The 18975-nt window shown below is 34.7% G+C and overlaps 1 protein-coding gene across 3 annotated transcripts in view; it reads left to right on the top strand.

The window, feature by feature from the left end:
* The window catches only part of LOC117177943 (inositol polyphosphate 5-phosphatase OCRL), a 404171-nt gene that overhangs the window by 238470 nt on the left and 146726 nt on the right, over nucleotides 1–18975 (top strand). For all 3 annotated transcript variants that reach the window (XM_033369070.1, XM_033369071.1, XM_033369072.1), the window contains 2 exons: nucleotides 6995–7174; nucleotides 17779–17875. In XM_033369070.1, coding sequence (XP_033224961.1) covers nucleotides 6995–7174; nucleotides 17779–17875 — 277 coding nt within the window. The remainder of the gene's footprint in view (nucleotides 1–6994; nucleotides 7175–17778; nucleotides 17876–18975) is intronic.

The raw sequence follows: 18975 nt of genomic DNA, 5'->3' as shown, positions 1-18975 counted from the left end.
AAGTAATGTCTACATTGAGTAGGCTTTTGGTGATATCAATTTTTACCTTTTTTCTGAATTGATAATTCTTGATTCCGATTGGGTGATTAGAAATTTCCTGGCAATTCAGTGTTGGTATTATTTTTCTCAAGAAAGTGTACTTTATTACAATTTTCCTATTATCTATTTTGTACTAGATCGGGTACCTAATTCTGCTGTCTCCTTTGCGTGATTTTACTCAATTGTACGAATGATTCTGCTCGATTGAGATGAGGTATCGAAAAAATCTCGGAGATCTCTGTCGTTGGACAAATTGTGACAACCGGGCTCTGACTCAGGTAAAGCGAGGCTGATTACGTTTTCTTCGGATGAGATTTCTTCTTTTTTAAAAGCCGAATTTATTAGCGGTTGATATGCTAACCTTCTTTCTAGGGTTTCCCGCACTTTTCTTCCTCCTCCGGCGCTAGATTTTCAAATTGATTTAATTTCTACCTGGGGGTTAGAAATTTTTTGAAATTTTATTTGACTTTAAGTGACGAGAAAGCATTTAGTTTCTTTTTTGAAGGATTTTGTGTAGGATCTATTTCAGTCTACTTCAGTCAAAAGGCTGAAGCGAACTCTTCAGCGAAAATTAATATTGGCCAAACGGCTGATAATAAGTTTCATCAAGACTATTATATTCGGTCAATCGGCTTAGGATAATTTAATTCTTGATAAATCATTATCCGTAATAAGGTTTGCTCTTAATTGAAACCATACACAAAATTCTTAGCATGTGATTTGGAAAACATTTCTCCAGCCAATCGGCTGAAGGAAATATCTAGTGAATCTTGACTTCTGAGAAGTGACTGATAATAATATTTGCCGCCAATTCTAACCAATTGTTTCGTCAAACGACCGAGACAATTACAAAGGTATACAAACATGAACTATTATTCAATTTGGTAGCAACCAAACTCCCTTGCCAAACGGCAGAAAGAATTTGTCCACTCTCAGATCTTTAAAACGTGATTTTCAGAAAAAGTCCCTACTTCGGCCAAATGGCTGAAGCAATTACGGGAAAGATAAATTTATTGCACCAAGAATTAGAAACATGTTAGCCGGTGGCAATAGCACCTTAAATTCTATCGCCACCACTGCCACCATCAGTTTGTTAAAACCCGTTATTTATTTTTTAAATTATTGCTATTAATAAGAGGATAGCATTTCTTTACAAAATAAACAAGTAGAATTATGTACTGCGAAATACGATTATTTCTTATGTCAACCCGAAAAAAGTCACACAAGTTTCAACCGATATGTAACGGATACCTGGATAACCGGCACAATACGTAGTACTGACCAATACTGTCGTTAATCTTAATTATACCATAGGAAAAAGGTAAATACTAACTACAATAGGCAATTTCTTGAAAGTTCTGAGATTCAACTTTAAAATTGCCTAGGGCGTCTGTATTGGTTGAGCATTAAAATTCTACGAGGTTGCCGAATTTCGCACGGCCTTTCCACACAACTGTCAGCCTCTGTAACCTAAGTTAGAAATCTATTTTGATAAGTTTTACACTTTGATATGAAATAGGATAACAGGAAGAAATCTGATTAAGAAAGGCAAACCGTAATTGTTAACGTGATGAGCCAGCGTGTCCAACTCGACGGGCGTCTTTTAAAGAGTTTTCGCGACAGAAGATTCCTTTCAAGAGAATACTTTCTCGGTTCATCTAGCTCTGCAAACTGCCTAGATGATTTTTAATGGGTGCTTCTTAAAGGTGCCCTGTCGGTGGACATGGGTGGGACATTTTGTTGAGATAAGGCATTTCGTCAACCGCCAGGCACGGCACGAAAAAACAATAATTAATTTTATAAACAAAGACATAAAGCTTTTAGCAGAATTAACTACTCCTTAATATAATTTAACGCTATTTTTAATTCATAAAATACGATTTAAAAAATATTTTTTGAACAAAATTTTGCCAAAACAAATCGACGGCTTCAGCAACTAAATTTGTTTAAACAAATAGAAATTTCTTACTCATAAGAATAAATGTATTGAAATTGTGTAATTATTCGACAAAAAGTATCATAGGATACCAACTTGAGAAAAAATTGGATAACTATGGATCAATTTTCAAATATTTTGAAAATAAAAATATAATTAATTGTTAAAATAATCACATAATATTTTGAAAAAATGTACTACTGCACACCAATTTCTAAAAAACATGTCACCTTAATATTTGAATTTCGAAAAAAATTACGGATTTTCTTTCTCCGGAAATAGAAACTGGGGAGGGGGGGGGGGGACTTGTCCTGTAGCTCGAAAAGCCATTTTTGGACCACCCCAATATATATATGTAGTATGCTTAATGAGAACTGACCGTTTGACGTGAAATACATTTCACCCTGATTTTTAAATATTTTATAAACGAATTATTATGAATCTGATTGTCAAACTATGTATGTATTAATATGTATTCCTGATAACGAAAAATGTACTTTTCTTAATTCGAAAAAAGAATTGTATAACAGATATTAACCATTCGTCTTAATTTATATATGATTTTGTAATGGTAGAATTTAATTATTGCTCAATACATATTTGCTACGATGTGCAAAATGAAAGTACGTAAGTACAATGCATAGGCAGATTTATTTTAATCGCGAGAGCCTTATGGAGAGGCAATGTTTCAGAATCTCCCTCTGTCAATGCGGAAGCTACACTGAGAGAACAAAACAGCTGTGGTCACCGTGACTCACTGTCCGCAAGTGCATGATGGGAAACAATGGCTTCTAATTACTTGAAAATATGTTAAAGTGGCGTGTTCTCGGTGAGCACGCGAGTGCTGTGATAAAAACGGTTTTCATGTTGTCACTTTCACATATTTTTGTGCATTTCGAAGCACTTTCTCCCATCACGCGTATCAGCACCAGGAGTCACGGTGACCAGATCCATTTTGCTCTCTACGTGTAGAAATTCGGGGTGGCATTCGAGCGCAGTCGAGGAGAAGGCGCGCTAATAATAGGTTTGACTGTATTTAAAAAAAGTATTATTTAAAATGCATGCAACTACCCTATTTATTTAATACTAAAATAGTCAAGAGGAATGGCAGTAAAATATTCGAAGAAGGGTCCACGGAGAAAATATGTAATTATAATAGCAAGTTGAGGTATTCCTATTAAAGTACGAAATTTTAACACAAAATTGGCCCGAAGTTTGTCTTATATGTGCTTGAACTGATACAATTTTAACGTTGCAAGTCTCTACATGGAGTTAAAGCATACGGCGGGTGGTAATACAGCTCGAGCTTATCTTTTTAAAGTAGTACCGGCTTGCGAGAAAAGCTTTCACTCAGCTATGATATTGTTTTAAGAAATCCTTGCGATTTTGTGATGAATTTCTTACAATAGAGGTCTTGAGCCACGCCTATCAGCACTTTTTGTCTAGCAGGTATGGAGGAAGAGTGCGGAGGGCAAGAAACATATGCTGAAATCGAAAGGGTTCCTTGCAATCGCAGCACGGTCAAGTGGTAGGCTTTTCTCACTCGATAAGACTGCTCCTAGAGTATTGGATATTTAATATTTCTAGTAGAGAGATATTCGTGTGCAAAATACATGAATTCTGACTAGTATAACAAGAAAAAATTCTGACACAACCGCATGAAAGGTACTCTTGCCATTTCACGTAGATGTTTTTTCCGTGTTGTGAAAAATTAAAACAAACAAATACAAGGGATAAAAAGCCTATAAAGGTAGCATAATTAACTGAGTTATATTTTTTCTAAGCACTTCTATTTGTGTTGTTTTTTGGAATGTGCATTTATGCTGCCAAAAAACGTTCAAACTCGTGTTTGATAGGGACAAATTTGTTACATCAATATAAGAAAAAATTACAAGAGTTTACAGGTGATTACAGGGGGTTAAGCAAGGTTGCATTAAATTACAGAAAACTGCATGTGGTTATCCTTCAAGTGTTGTAGGTTTTTGGATTTGGTTTTATCGGAAAGTTTTATATAAGTTTTCATCGAAATCTTCATTGGGGGTCATGACTTTGATCAAAACTTAAGGGACTTAGATCACATTTTCTAAAACTTCAGAATTTAAAAAAGTTTAATATTTAAAATTGTGGGAGGGCGTTCTGAACTTAGCCCCCAATTTTTAATTCTGTAGATTCCACTTTTGTACTTTTAAAATTCGTAGAATGGATTTTTTTACCATTTAAACGCTAGGACAATTTCTAGAAGTTACGAGTATCAGGAGATCCATAATAATCCAAACGGATATCAGAGCTTCAAAAAATTAATTTAAAATTGCGTGATGATTTTTCGTGAAAAATTTTATATACATTAGAACAACTATACTCATAACAAGTTAAAAAACCTTTGGAAGTTACTGGATTTACAAAAACAGGCTATTTCTTTAGTTTATAGTAGAAAAAAATGAAATCAAAAATCGCTGTGGTATATTTCAGAAAATGGACTCGTTTTCCGAAGACAAAATATTTAAAGAGGATTTTTTTTAATCTTCTGTGAGATATGTATACATTTTTTTAAAATTATGGTTTGTTATTGTTCTGGAAAATAATAATATTGATTTTTCATCGCAGACCGTACAGTTTCTTCAATAAAACGGTCATACAGCACCCCATCGAAACTGCAAGTAGTGCACATTCTTTCATTGATATTAAAAGAATTCTATATCGCCGCAATAGATGGTATCCTCAAAAAATGCACTAAACCCTCATTTGCATTAATAAATATATAATCACTTTATAACCGAAAAGCTCCTAAAGAAAAAACCAGAAGCTTTTTTTTCACAAACAAATTAAAATAAAAAAGACCATGACAAAGTCAAATGTTTTTTTGCATATCATTTCTGAATGTAATTGAGGCATTTTCAGTAAAAAATATGTAATTTCAAAAATTAAAAATGGAAAAATACATCAAGGGGAGAATATAATGAGGTTGCTGAGCTGTTATAAGTAAATATGTTTATTATTTCCTTTTTTATCAATTAAAGTCATGTGCATATAAAATGGCACCAAATAAAATGTTGGATCATTCATATAGATTTTTAAATACAATTACCCGTCACAATTTGCCCGCCACATCATTATGCATGTAGGTATATTCTCTTTGAGCCACTACGCGAAAATCATCAATTAAGTGTTTTATGGATTCGCAGTTATATTCACATAATTTGCACGTGTAAACCATGCCTTTATCTAAGATGGGTTTCCTATAATTTCTGGTTCTGACAACCCTCTTCTGAATCGCAATGACGAATCCTTTCGTTTCTGGAAACAGAACGCCCTTTTTAGATAAATATTGGTTGCCTTACCACCCACTTCATGTTGATCTATTATTTTGGGGTGTTCGCCGTGTATAACTTTTGGCTCCATTACGTGTTTAATTCCTCTATGGTTCCTGATCTGATATTCACGGCTTGCTCTAAGGACAAATTCAAGGAAATATAATTAGGATCGGCTTTTTAGATGGTGTTCTGAACATGCGCAACATCTCGCTTGCTGTTCAAATAGTCTCGCGACTGAGTAAATTGTGACTCACGCAGTTTTTTGACAACTACAATGCTCATATCCTCTCTATGTTTCAGACGTGTCTGTTTAACCTTTCAAGATCGTCTTTCGACCATTTGATGAGCCCAAAATAGTATGTAAGGAGAGGGATGGAATAAGTGTTGAATGCTCTAATTATTTTCTCCGATTTGAGAGGACTCTACAGAACCAATTTGAATCATGTACTTGTTCTCCTTCTCCACCGTCCCTAATTCTTCTCAGATTGAATGCACTGTTCTACATTTATCTGATTCGAACTCAATGTGAATATCATGTATTTTGAACATATAAGATATGTTTTTTAGTATTTTGCTCAGTGAGCTTAGCTCTAATCAGAACCATAATTCACTAAAATAGTCTTTATATTAGAGTAGTTATCATTTGTTGTCTATGATGAAAATACTTGATTCTTGCACCTAAAGCACCATCGCACGATAATGGGTGGGTAGAATTTGTAAATTTTTAGAACTTCAAGCAAATATTTATGTGATAGGGAAGCAATTTCTTGCTTCTAGTCAATGTTTGATATGTGCAGGTTTCTTTGATATTTACGTGCTTGCGTCATGGCAACAGCATCTACATGATGTCCAGGTCTTCACTACCACATGAGTCTTTACAGCATGCTTCTTTTGATTATAAAGAATCTTACTTTGTAACTCTGATCGCTAGTTGCTTACTAATAGATTTGATGTACTCTCTGTTCCTCGGAGACATAATTAGCGCTAGGGACCTTTTTCAAATACATATAAAATATAAATACCCATAAGTTAAAAGCCTGATATCAAATCTGGATATTCCAAGATCTTCGGAAACACCTTGTCAACGCCGGATGTAAATTTGTCAGGTGCTTGTATCAGAAATTGTGCACAGTGTTCAAGCCTGGAGCTTTCTGCTTGCTTGCCCTTTTAAAAACCGCTAAATCATCCGAATCTACGATATTGGTAAGCTCCATTTCAGGGATATTGCTTGCTCTTTCTTTTTTAGCTCTTTTCTTTTTCTAGCACCGACGTAGTTTAGCAGTAAGAACATCAATTCTTTGCCGTTAAAACTCTTTAATCTCATCCAATATTGCTGGTGTCAATGCCATGATGTTGCGAATGTGGACGATTTTGAGAAGCTTGTGTATCAGCTTTCCGGTTCTATTTCATTTCTCATATTGAGTCAATGTTATGGCAGATGGTTTAAGTATAAAATCCGAAAACATTATCTGCTTGGTAAATATCTTTCACCGAGTAAATATTCCTTCAATAAATTACCATAAAATAGGTCTATACTTTTCTCAAGTTTAAGTCAAATCGATTTTTGGTTTTTAGAATTTTAGAAATAATGCATCGTAAACATGAATATGTTTTATTGCCATTTTTACTGTTCATTATTTAATTCAAATTTTAATATTCTTAACAATATTCTGACAATGATTGTTTTGGTTTTCTGATTAAATTTCAGATCAGTGTAATAGATAGAGTTAAATATCGAAAGATTCATGAGGAGGTCATAAGGAAGTTAGATAAGCTGGAAAATGAATTCTTGCCTCAAGTGATGGTGGATGCCACAGAAATTATATTTGACCCGCTGAAATTTCTCGAACGTAGCAACAAGGATCTTATTATTGCTAACACTGGGCAGGTGAGCTATATTTTTTTGTAGATACAGGTAGAATAAAAATATATTGTGTATCAATGATGAGAAGCGGCTCGCACACGAGCCGCGATGACCGCATAACGCAAAACTAATCGCGTGCAAATTATCGTGCTACTGCAGTCCGAGCTCGTACTTACAAAACTGCGTCCCGAATTTGTGTAGGTACGCACGTACGACGATTTGTTAGTGCTGTGTGTTCGTGCGTGCACGGCTCGTTCATGAGTTGTCTCCAACACAGTACAAACTTATTTTTTTGGGCAAAAAACTTCATACGGAACTTCACATAGAATTAATCTTACTTCAAAAACAATGAAATTATTTTATAGAGAATGATTATAAGTGCTTATTAAATTAAAATAATGACGTTTCTTATTTAATTTTTATTTTACTGTGTAAAGGGATTCTCTTTTGAATAAAGAATATGGCTATTACTGTTTAAGATGGTTGAAAATATAAAATGCTTTTAATTCTTTTAGGAACGGATCTTCGTTTTATATTTTTTGGATAATTATATTTACTGTTTTTGATATGTAAAAGATCTTATTTACTCTTGGAAAAAACTTCTTTGCGAGTTTTTTCGCGCTATTTCAATGTGATTTTATTTTATGTAGAAATAATTTGTGTAAAATTTGAGTTTAATCGAAAAAAAGGTAAAGATTTCTCTTGGCTGTTGAGAATAAGAAAACCATAGAATTAAACAAGAAATCATTTTTATTTGTCCATCTTGCAAAATATTAGTTATATGCAAAAAAAGCTTAATACAAGAATGGTAGATCTATTAAGAAGGCGCATGTTATTTTTCACGATTTTTTCTTGTATGACTGTTTCCAGAAAAAAATCGAAAAAGTATGCCATGAATAAAGCTACTTCAAGTACTCTAGTAGATGCATAGTAATTTAGTGTAGTAATAGTATATTTATCGTAGTAATATATAGTAGTGATCTTGTAAAGGACAACATTCAATCCATTTATTTGACGCAGATCTCTCTCAGATTTCAGGCAAGTTTAAAAAAGTTTTCATGTTAGAATGTTTTCTGCTCGTGTAATACGTGGAAATATTTATTTGATCGGATATTACTAGCATTAAATAACTGGAAGTGAATTGCCATCAAATAGACAAGATTTAAGTGTAATATTTCTCAATCTTCTTATAGTGAAGTTAACTTTACGTAAAAGTGCCAAACTAGCATTGTAAGAAGTGATTCTTGTTTTTGTAAAAAGCATGAATTTCGACTCGAAAGGTCGACCAGGGTTCATGTTCAGAATCAATTGCAAGAAAATTAAAAGAGAAAGAAAATTTGCAAAAAAAGAAGAGGCAGTGCTGATGAGAAAACAGCGTGGCGATCGTTAAATTAAACAACTAATGAGTAATGTATAAAAACAACTTTCAATCCTGCTATATTCCTAATTTTTCACATTTCTGTTGTTTTATAAATAAAACAACAGAAATATTGAATCTCTTTATTTTCATCTAAAGGGGAAACTGCAAAATGTATGTAATATTTTAGCAGTGGCAGCAGCAGTTTGAAACAAGATATCAATGTAGGACCACTTGCTGGAAAATCGACTGATAATATTGTGATGGGAAATGTTTTCTCAGAAGTTATGAAAGTTGCATCACTAAAAGCAAACGATTTATAGATAATTTTAAGAATTATTAATAGTTTTTCTTTGCGACGCACTACCTCGTGGAAGATTTCCCGTATTTCGGGGGTCAACCGTCATTCGATTTGGATGGCAAAAGATATTTATTGCTTGAAAATCTTTCTCTTTCATGGTGAATTTGTATTATTTCTAGAAGAAGGCAATGCAAGCTGTGACATTGTATTTTTCTTGTCAGTGTGCGTGCTGAAGCATATTTTTGTGCACCTTCAGCTGATTTCAGAATTTTGTCAAAACCTGGTGTCGGCTGATAACGTGGCTTCCGCACGCACCGCAGTTTTTGCTAAATTCAGTCGATTTTTGGTAGAATTTGCATAAAATAAGGTGATAGGTATTTGCATTTATTTGGGCAGGATAGTATTTTTTGTTTCACTGGGACCACTTATTTGAGAAAATACTCGTTCTTTTATGATTTGTAGTGTGTTTGGTGTGGGTCTCTAAGAAATAGGAGGCCTTCTAACATGGTTACCTGTAACATCTGTGGCATTTCTCTCACGGGAGGTTATTACACTGTGTTAATTGTAATACCTTTGCTTATCAGGTCTGCATTAATATTATGTTCAAGTATCTTAAGGCGCTCAAAAAGGACAATAAAAAACGGTACTATGGGAAATGTACATCAGTCTTGTCGAATGAGATTCAGCGGGCCAAGGAAATATCTCTCTCTGAGAATATCGACATTAATGTCGTGAGTACTTCAGGAATGGCTGATACAGACCTGGGGCCTGGGATCTCCGAGGCAGTTTCTCAGGTTGTTGTTTCTGGACTCAACCCTTGAAATCTCTTTTTGAGACATTTAAAACTAATCAGGAAACCTTCAATGCTTCGCTTGAAGCCTCAGTTAATCAAATCAAGGAGGACCTAACAATCAATGCATGTCGGATAAGTACTCTTGAAATGACTAGCGTAGAATATGTCAAATATACAGGTTTTACGAAAGAACACTAGGCATCTTAAGAATAGCGAACTTACTCAGGCTTCTCAAGTTTCTTATCTCGAGCGTAAGTGTCTTGAACAGGCTATCCTTGCTAACACACTTGAGATGCATGGTTTATCTCAGAAACCATCGGAAAAACTGTCGGAAATTATTGGCCAGATTGCGAATGCTCTTGGTACCCCCTTTGCGAATGATAGTCTCCTAAACATTTACAGACTCAATTAGACTGGATCAAAACCACAAGAACCCACTGACTGCCTATCGTAGTCGCAAAATTTTAGGAGCAGCAGGCTTGTGCTACATTCGAGAAGCTCTTACTTAATATTTTGTGCAGATATACAAACGAGAACTTGAACTGAGGAGGAACAAGAAAATCAAATATCTATAGATTAGTGGCGCGAAAATCCTCTGTACAAAGAACGATGACTCAAGAAGAGTTACTCTTACCCACCAACAGAATCTCGACTTGCTGCGATAGAAATCACGGTTTCTACAGCTGAATTCCCACGGCGTTTCAACGGCAGTCACCATATATCCTTTTTCATTGAATGGTTTTTTTTGCTGTAGCCTTTGAGCCAGTAATATACATGTGCATAATTTCTTTTATTAACATATTTTTCTTTCTTCTCCTTACTATGGTCTTACTATGGTCGAGCCTATCTTTCTTACATCGTTTATTATGTCAACATACGCGGGAAGTCCTTCCTCAGAGAGGCACCTTTGATGAAGGTCACTGTTATGTTATTTGCTATAGTGTCCTCTGAAGAGCTTTTTTGAGAATTTCGCTTGTCACATGTCCTGACGGGTCTCCTCATTTGCTTCTGCTTGTCTGTCGAGCCTTGTACGTGCTATTATACAAATGAATAAGCTAAAAACATGCCACGTCAATACACAGTCTCTCCTATTCCATTCCATTAGTTTAAACATTTTTTTAGCTCTCGTGGTTATAATATCATTGCAGCTTCAGAGATATGGCTGCAATCTGATTACCCCTCCAGTGCTGTTGCAATCGATTATTATTTGCTATTTCGTCAGGACAGAGAGGAGAGAAGTCTCTCCGGAGAGTCTCTCAGGCTATGTGGTTTGCGCTAGTCCTCAAGCAAATTACCAAACAGCAGAGTATTTACTTCTTGCAGTCCCAGCCGGAGAAGATCAATTGTTAGTTAGGGTGATTTACAAACCCTCCCATTCGAATTATGACAAGGAACCAGATTCAGATATTTTTGCGCTTGTGACTGATTATGATAATATCATTTTAATGAGAGATTTAAACACGAATATAAATACATCTAATAATCTAACGATTAATTTGAAGTCAGTGGTTTTCTATGTTGTTTTGTGCATTATTCCGCATGATTCCACCCACCACACTGACCGGTCTAGTACGTAAATTGGCCTTATGATATTAGGCGATTAACTCTAAGGTAAGCGGGCTTGTTGCTATTTTAACGGAGACCTTTGACAAATACGCCCCACTCTTCGTTTCAAGCTCAGGCAAAAAAAGCTGCCCCATGGCTCATGGCAGAAATTTGAAGATTAATGAGGTCCCGATATTCAAAACGTAGACTAGCGAACAGAACAAAAAATTCTCTTATTTAAAAAGAATTCCTTAAACTTCGTAACTTAGTGCAAACTAAAATTAGAGTCACACAACCAGTATAATTTGAATGTCATCAAAAATAGGATCTCTATTAAAAAGATCATATTTGCCTTGCCTGTTATTTTTTCGCCTATTTTGCAGATTTATAACTTTTCGCTACAGAGTGGGATTTTACCAAGATAACTGGAAAATGGCAGTCATCCGCCCTGTTCTCAGCATATCAAATCCGTCTTCACCGAGTGATTTATGTCCTGTCTCTATCTTGAATGCATTGTCTAAGCCGCTTGAACGGATTGTTCATCGCCAGCAGACAGATTTTCTAGATACCAATAAATAATGAACCTTTTTCTATCTGGATTTAGAGCTAAACACATCACCTTAACAGCGCCTCTCAAATTCACCACCGATATAAAATTGTCAATGGATAGAAAAGAAGTCACAGTAGTTGTTCTATTTAATTTCTCTAAGGCATTAGTTTCGGTCAACCATTCCCATTTACTTCAAAAATTGAAGTCTTTCAAATCATGTAATTCAGCTATTAAATGGTTTGAGTCTTACCTTAGTAATGTATGGGAATAGATCAGGAATAGTAAGGGTGACCTATCCAACTGGGTGAAGGTTAAGAGTGTAGTTCCTTAAAGGCCTTCTCTCGCTTCTACTTTATTCAGTATCTAAACGTGTGAACTAGGTGGCGATTTGCAATTATCTAAATATCATAAATGTGCAGATGACATTAAACTCTACCTTTCAGGAACGGCGTCAGATCTGGAAAATATGCTAGGCATCGTTCAGATCGATATAGACTTTGTGGCGCACTGGGCTGTAGTAAACGGGCTCATGTTAAATCTCATAAAAACTCACGCGATTGTCATTATGTCGTCTGCCTTCGTCTCTTTCGAATTGCTGAAATCATACCCCCTTTTCAGGGAAAGGGGGGCATGATTTCAGCAATTCAGGGGGCCTCATTTTAGCATTTTTTGATTATGGTTGCATTTAATTCGATGACATCACGGATACTCTAAACGAAAAATGGGAACGAGCCGTAAATGCATGTATCCGTTTTATTTATAATTCACCCAAAAACGAACACATTTCTTCATATCGGCAAAGAGCTGGGTTCTTGACAGTTGCTAAAAGAAGGCAATTTTCTTGGATAACCTATTATATTCTATATCTGCAGATGAGACTCCTCAATACATATTTGAATTATTCACCTTTGTTTATGGGAATCCTAACCTGATAAGACTTTATGATAGATCTTTAGTTCAAAAAATTCCAAAACATAGAATTTTCAAAATGCAGAGGTCGCTTATGATAAGGGGTTCCTGTCTGTAGAATAAATTTTCACCTTATATTAGAGAGTCTCCCTCACAGTATCATTTTAGGAAGAGTTTCTTTAGATTTTTATTAGAAGATATGAACGCATTGCTCGAAATTACACATTGGTAGTGACTTTTCTTTAACTTACTTTCTATTTGCGGGTGATTACTTTGACTCCGTTTGCTATTTTAATATTTTGCAAATGTTCAAGTTACTGTGGTTAAGGCTGTGAATCGCGAAACAGAATCATCAAATGAAAATATGAAATGAATACAAATACAAATTAATTAAATCCCAGAAATGAAGAGAAAGACAGAGCCGTCGACGTGGACTAAAAATAAAAGTTTTGTTTAAGGTCTGGAATTAGTAAATAAATATAAAGTTGCAAGTGATTTGGCTGAGATGCGTCAAGCTTATGGAAAATTATAATGGCTTATTTATGAAAAACGAACAACAGGAACAGTATATACTTTAGAGTGTGAGTGATTACCGCCAAAAGTTTCCAAGTTATAAAAAAGAGTATTTATCTCAGCCACAAGATTTTAAATAGTTCTACAATTAATGTATACAAAATTATTGCATATAATTTATATTTATGAAAAATGAAAAATTTAATTAATTTTTTTTTTCAATTTCAGCTTTTTTGTTTCAAATTTCAAGTGCACAGAAGCACCTTTTCCCGTAGTCCAATTAAATTCAAATGTACCTGAACTATTTTATATTTGCTGTCTTGGCTGTCCGCTCCAGCTAAAGACTATTTCAAGCAGCTCCCAATATATTTTCGTCGAACTTGTCCATCGACTAGCCTCTAGTTCTTCGCGGTAAATCCAAATTTGAAATAGAATGTATTGTAAATTCGAGTAGAGAAAATGCAGACGCTTGGGCGTGAACGACTTGATACGATGAGCCGTAACTGTAAGGACCTTCACACTTCGCAGAATTCCTGGAAACCGAAGAAAACGTTTTTTTTCAAATTGCAAGTGCTTAGGAGCACCCTTTCCCGTAGTCCGATTGAACTCAAATGTACCTGAATTATTTTATATTTGCTATCTTGGCTGCCCGTGTCAGCTAAAGACTAGTTCAAGCAGCTCCCAATATATTGTCGTCGTACTTGTCCATCGACTACCCCCTAGTTCTTCGCGGTAAATCAAAATTTGAAAAAGAGTATTGTAAATTCTAGTGCAAAAAATGCAGACGCTTGGACGTGAACGATGAGACGCGAGGAGCCGTAACCGTAATAACCTTCGCTCTTCGTAGGACTCCTGGAAACCGAAGAAAAAATTTACATAAAAAATTGCTTTCAGCCAAGAACTTTTCGTGGCAGCAAATACTTGCTAAAAGTGGTGAGCCTTGCCATAGGCTAAATATCTAAGCCCTCAATATGGTAAGCCATGAGGTATGACAACGCAACAACCATTATAAGTTTTAGTCTAGAATAGTACTATAATTAAATACTGTGATTATGTTTCACTGCTAAGAAAATGTGGATAAAGCTAATTAGCCTTTTTGAACGAAGTTTAACATACAAGAAAGTGTTTGAGTTCTTGAATTTGAACATTCTAAATATTCGTGGAATTATGCATCTGCTACATATAATGTGTTGACTCGCGAAATAATAGATCAGCAGTTGTTAATGGTGGACGCAATTTCTAGTTATGAAAGATTTACCATAAAGAACGAAGCCTTCGTGTCTACAAAATAAGCATCGAAGTATAAATTAAAGTGTGTACTCATAAAAATAATAATTTGATATCACTCTCAAGAAGAAGGTAAGTTTAAAAGAGACTGTCTGAAACTATAGAAGGAAAATTTAATGAATGATGGAATAATGATTATTTAATGAATTATGAAATAATGAGATAATCGTTTAGAAATTGTTGGCAAAGATAATGCATGGACTTTACTGCTTAAAGATATGTTGAAGATTCCACATGTAAAATTACTTGCAGAAAATCATCAAGGTTTTGCGTGGGTTTGGTAAGGCGTAAGACAGTTTGAGGCAGTTTGAAATGTGTTCTTGTGAGGTAGATTGTCCGCTGGAGACAGGAGAACATAAGTCCTCGGATTTTCCCGCTGTTGGCAAGAGCTTGGCAAGAGCTGGTCCATCTATATTCTAATAGCAGCCCGAAGGTAGTAATCTTTTCTACTTATATGGTGATATTAGGGAAAGGTGCGAATCCCAAATAGTCTTTGCCGAGGACCAAGAGAGATAGTGGGATAATCCGGATCTCTTGGTAGAGAACCAAGATATATGGGGGTTAATTCGGGATACCGGATCCTCTAGGTTGAAGGCCGAGAATCAGTTAGGAAATTGGCGTTTCCAGATGCTCTTGAAAAGAGGACCGAGAAATAGTAGGATCATTAAAGGTTTTAAATCCTCTGTCTTAAGGACAAAGTATTAGTAGTGTAATTATGGTTCCTACTTCCTCTGGCAGATAATAGATAGAGATTAAGAAACTGAGTTATGTTACGGTTTCCAGATCCTCTTGGCATTGGACCGAGTGGTGACATAATATTGAACTAAATTTGAATCCCAGACCCTCCTGGTACAGAACCGAGAGATAACGTAAAATTTACCACAAATTGAGATCCCAGATTCTCTTGGTAGAGAACCGGGAGATATAGAAAACTTGGTAATTAGGAAGCGTGTGATAGTAGGATAATTGAGGATGCCCGATGCTCTTGACGGAGGACTGAGAGGTATTGAGATAATTAGCATCGCAGATAGACTTGTCAGAAGACCGTGTGGTATTGTGATGATGCTGTTAGCGGACCGAAAGATGTTGAAATAATTAGGTTGCCGGATCTTTTATCAGAAGTGATAGAGGTGTTAACATAATTAGGACCCCATATGCTATTTTCAGAGGACCGAGAGGTTTGGAAATAATTAGGATATCAGATCCAAATTGTTGATTCGAAAAAGTAAATAAATTCTACGAAGAATAATTACGGTCCCGGCGTGGAGTGGTGTTGAGAATTGAACTTAACTCGCGGCTTAACTAGCAGACATCCATTCATCGACATTGCCATTTTTTCTTTTATTATAAGATATGATTCTATTAGAACCACTCTAGCGGTGATTAGTTACAAATATATGGAGTTAATAGTATTTGACGTTAAGACTACATTCCTTTGTGGTGACATAGATTTGGACTTTGATATGGAACATCGAAAATGTTCTGATGAAAATAAAGACCAAGTATGCTATTTAAGAAAAGGAAATTTACGATCTTAAACAAATTCCTGTTAAAACTTATACTTTGAAGAAGAAATGATGTACTGTTTTACAAGATTCTAAAGCTTAATTTGTTCTTAGCGAACAGGAAACTCAGTATTACGTAGGACTAAAGAGTAATATTACCAGAGAAGAGAAAACTAATATTATTAGTCAAATTCACTATATTTAAGAAATGATTAATCGTTTTAACATGATTGAATGTAAAATAGTATAAACACCTGGAAATCTACAAACTAAGCTACCGAGAACTATGTCTCCAACAAATAAAGAAGATTTTTCTGAGCTGGCTGGAATTGTTTATTAATAAGTAGTTGGAAGCTTGTTTTATGTTGATTTAGTTAGTCACCCTTATATTACTTTTATTCTACAAAAAGTATCACAGTTTCTGGAGAATCTTAGAATATAACATTGCAGAGCAATCAGCAGTATTTTTCTTTATTTAAAATAAGTCTGCAATATGAAAATCATGTATGATCTTCGAAGAGAAGAACCATCCTTGACTGGTTTTTGTAATACAGACTTTGCAGGGGATCGGATTCCGATTAATCAATTTCTCTGAACTTATTTTCGTGTGGCGATAAACCTGCAACTTGAATATCAGAGAAACAACATGTTGTAGCTGAAATTACGCCATAAGCTGAGTATATATCTTTCGCAGTAGCATTAAAAGAGGCTACATGGCTACGACCCATATTACTTGACTTGGTTTGTTGTAGAAGTTTTCATAAGCTATGAGATGCAACAATAAATCAGCAATAAAAATTCTGAAAATCTTGAATATCATTTATGTACAAAACTGGATTTACTGAATGTGCGTTATTATATGATTCATGGCCTTGGACACAAAAGGGTGATTGAAGTGGAATTTATATCAACAAAGTGAGCAGGTGCAAGAAATTCTTATAAAGGATTTATTTAAGTCTTTGCATGAAAATTGTCTGAAAATAATGAAGCTGAATCAGGTTTAGGCGCAGTGAGGTGATAGCTAGTAACAGTGTTGAAAATATCAAATGCTCTCAACTCTTCTATGAAGTAACCTCAATCTGTTCTATATTTTGCATTTGTTTATTTATTTACGGTTTTTCGCCGATTGCCTTACTCCATTTTTTTGTCTTTGATCTGTCAACGTTCTTATTTAGAAATAAACTATACAAGGAAACTCTGATACTGTGCCAGTTTTGGGGCTGGCGGTGGTGGAGAACAAACCCGATTGAGTTCTGCTTCGCTATTGCATGGTCATGCCTGAGCGAGAGCGGCACACCCCGCGCAGTTCCTTTCACTCCTAATTGCGGCGCGGCGTCTATTCTCGGAAGAACTATATCAGGGGGCCCTATATCAGACTAATACTTCATTTAAATTTATTGAAATATAAATTCACGATTAAGTTATTGCAACAAAGAAGAAGTTTGATATGAAAATGTGTATCACCCTCCATTATTAGATTTGAATGAATTTATTCTTAATTGACCACTGGGGTTATAAATGAATAATTCACGATAATTTTTTTTTCGCAATATTACCGTGAATTATTCATTTATAACACTAGTGATCAATTAAAAATAAATTTATTCAAAAGAAGAAGTTTATTGAAATAGAATGCATGGGCAAGGCACCGCCCATTTTTCAAATTTCTTCAAAAAATTTATGGATCAAAAAATTGTTTGTGGGTCAATTTGGCCCAGTATGTTCTCCGACGTTTAAGAAGGTGTGTTAGTCGAGGCCGTAGAAGCGACTTCTACAAAAATTCAAATATTTTTCATAAATATGACTTCAATTTTGCCTCCAATTTAAGAAACACCTATATCAAAATCATATGGATATTTTAAATGCAGGTACCAGTTCAGTTCGAGTTTATTAAGAAACCAAACGACATCAGTTATTGCAAAGACTGGTTAAACATAAAACCTTACACTGGGTTCATCAAACCGGGTAAGTCTATTTCTCTGACAGTACCTAGGGAAAAAGAATCTATTAAATTAAAATTATTTGATTTGCAACATTTAAGAATGCGGATTCACACGTATTCCGGTCAGCCGGTTTGGAACATTTTAAACTGTCTCATAATTATTCAAACGGAAACATATATACCGTCTGAGTCCCGCATATTTCATACAAAATTGTAAAATTTGATGTTATTCCGTACGTTTCACCTGAATTTAATTCCACAGAAAATTGCTAGCACATCTAGTTTCAATATGATTCTTGTTTCGGGATGCTCGAGGATTATTTAAATCATTTTTGATCTTTTACAAAAATTTCTTATCCAAAGTGGCTGGAAAATAAAACTTTCTTCTTGCATTTCTTTTTCTATGTCCCATGGGTTCTTTATGATAAAAAAGTTAATTTAATTGAAACTAAATTTCATGGTGACAAATAAAGCTGTCTAAACTTAGAGCATTTAATTTTAAAGAGAAAAAACAAGCAAATTTTGGGCTATTAATTATCTCTATTGTATCCTGAAAGTAGAATTAAAAAAAGGTATTATTTGCGAGAAAACCATTGTAAAATGAACGGTACGATTTAAAAAATGCTGATTCCAATTCAAAGGGAGTTGCATGACTTTTATATTTATATTTTTAAAAAAACAAGAATCTCTTTCAAGCTATTATTAAGCTCTATTGAATCGCAAAAGAAACGTTTGAGGAGGCAATCATATGCGAAAAGAAGTAATAATTAAAAACAAAATTACCAAACATGGATTTTGTCCCACTTTTACATTATGTCATGGTACACTTCGAATATTTATTAACTTTTATAATATGGTATCTAGTTTTACTTTCGGTGCATGACAAATAGGATATCAGTATAATAGAAATCAATTTTGGAAAAACTAAAAACACAACGTTTTTTAATTTTAATTTTAAAGTAAGCGTGAAACGTCCCAGAAAAAAATTTGTATTTTCCAGCCTATTTAAATTTAAGAGAGAAAAATAAATTTTGTTCAATTTTAAAGTTCATAAAATATTAATATAATATACAGTATATGGTTTAAAAAATGGGAAATAATTCTGGTTTATGAACTTTTTTCG

This window comes from Belonocnema kinseyi, chromosome 8 (genome assembly GCF_010883055.1).
Source record: "Belonocnema kinseyi isolate 2016_QV_RU_SX_M_011 chromosome 8, B_treatae_v1, whole genome shotgun sequence".
In the NCBI taxonomy this organism is placed as follows: domain Eukaryota; kingdom Metazoa; phylum Arthropoda; class Insecta; order Hymenoptera; family Cynipidae; genus Belonocnema; species Belonocnema kinseyi.
This window is presented reverse-complemented; position numbering and strand designations above follow the sequence as displayed.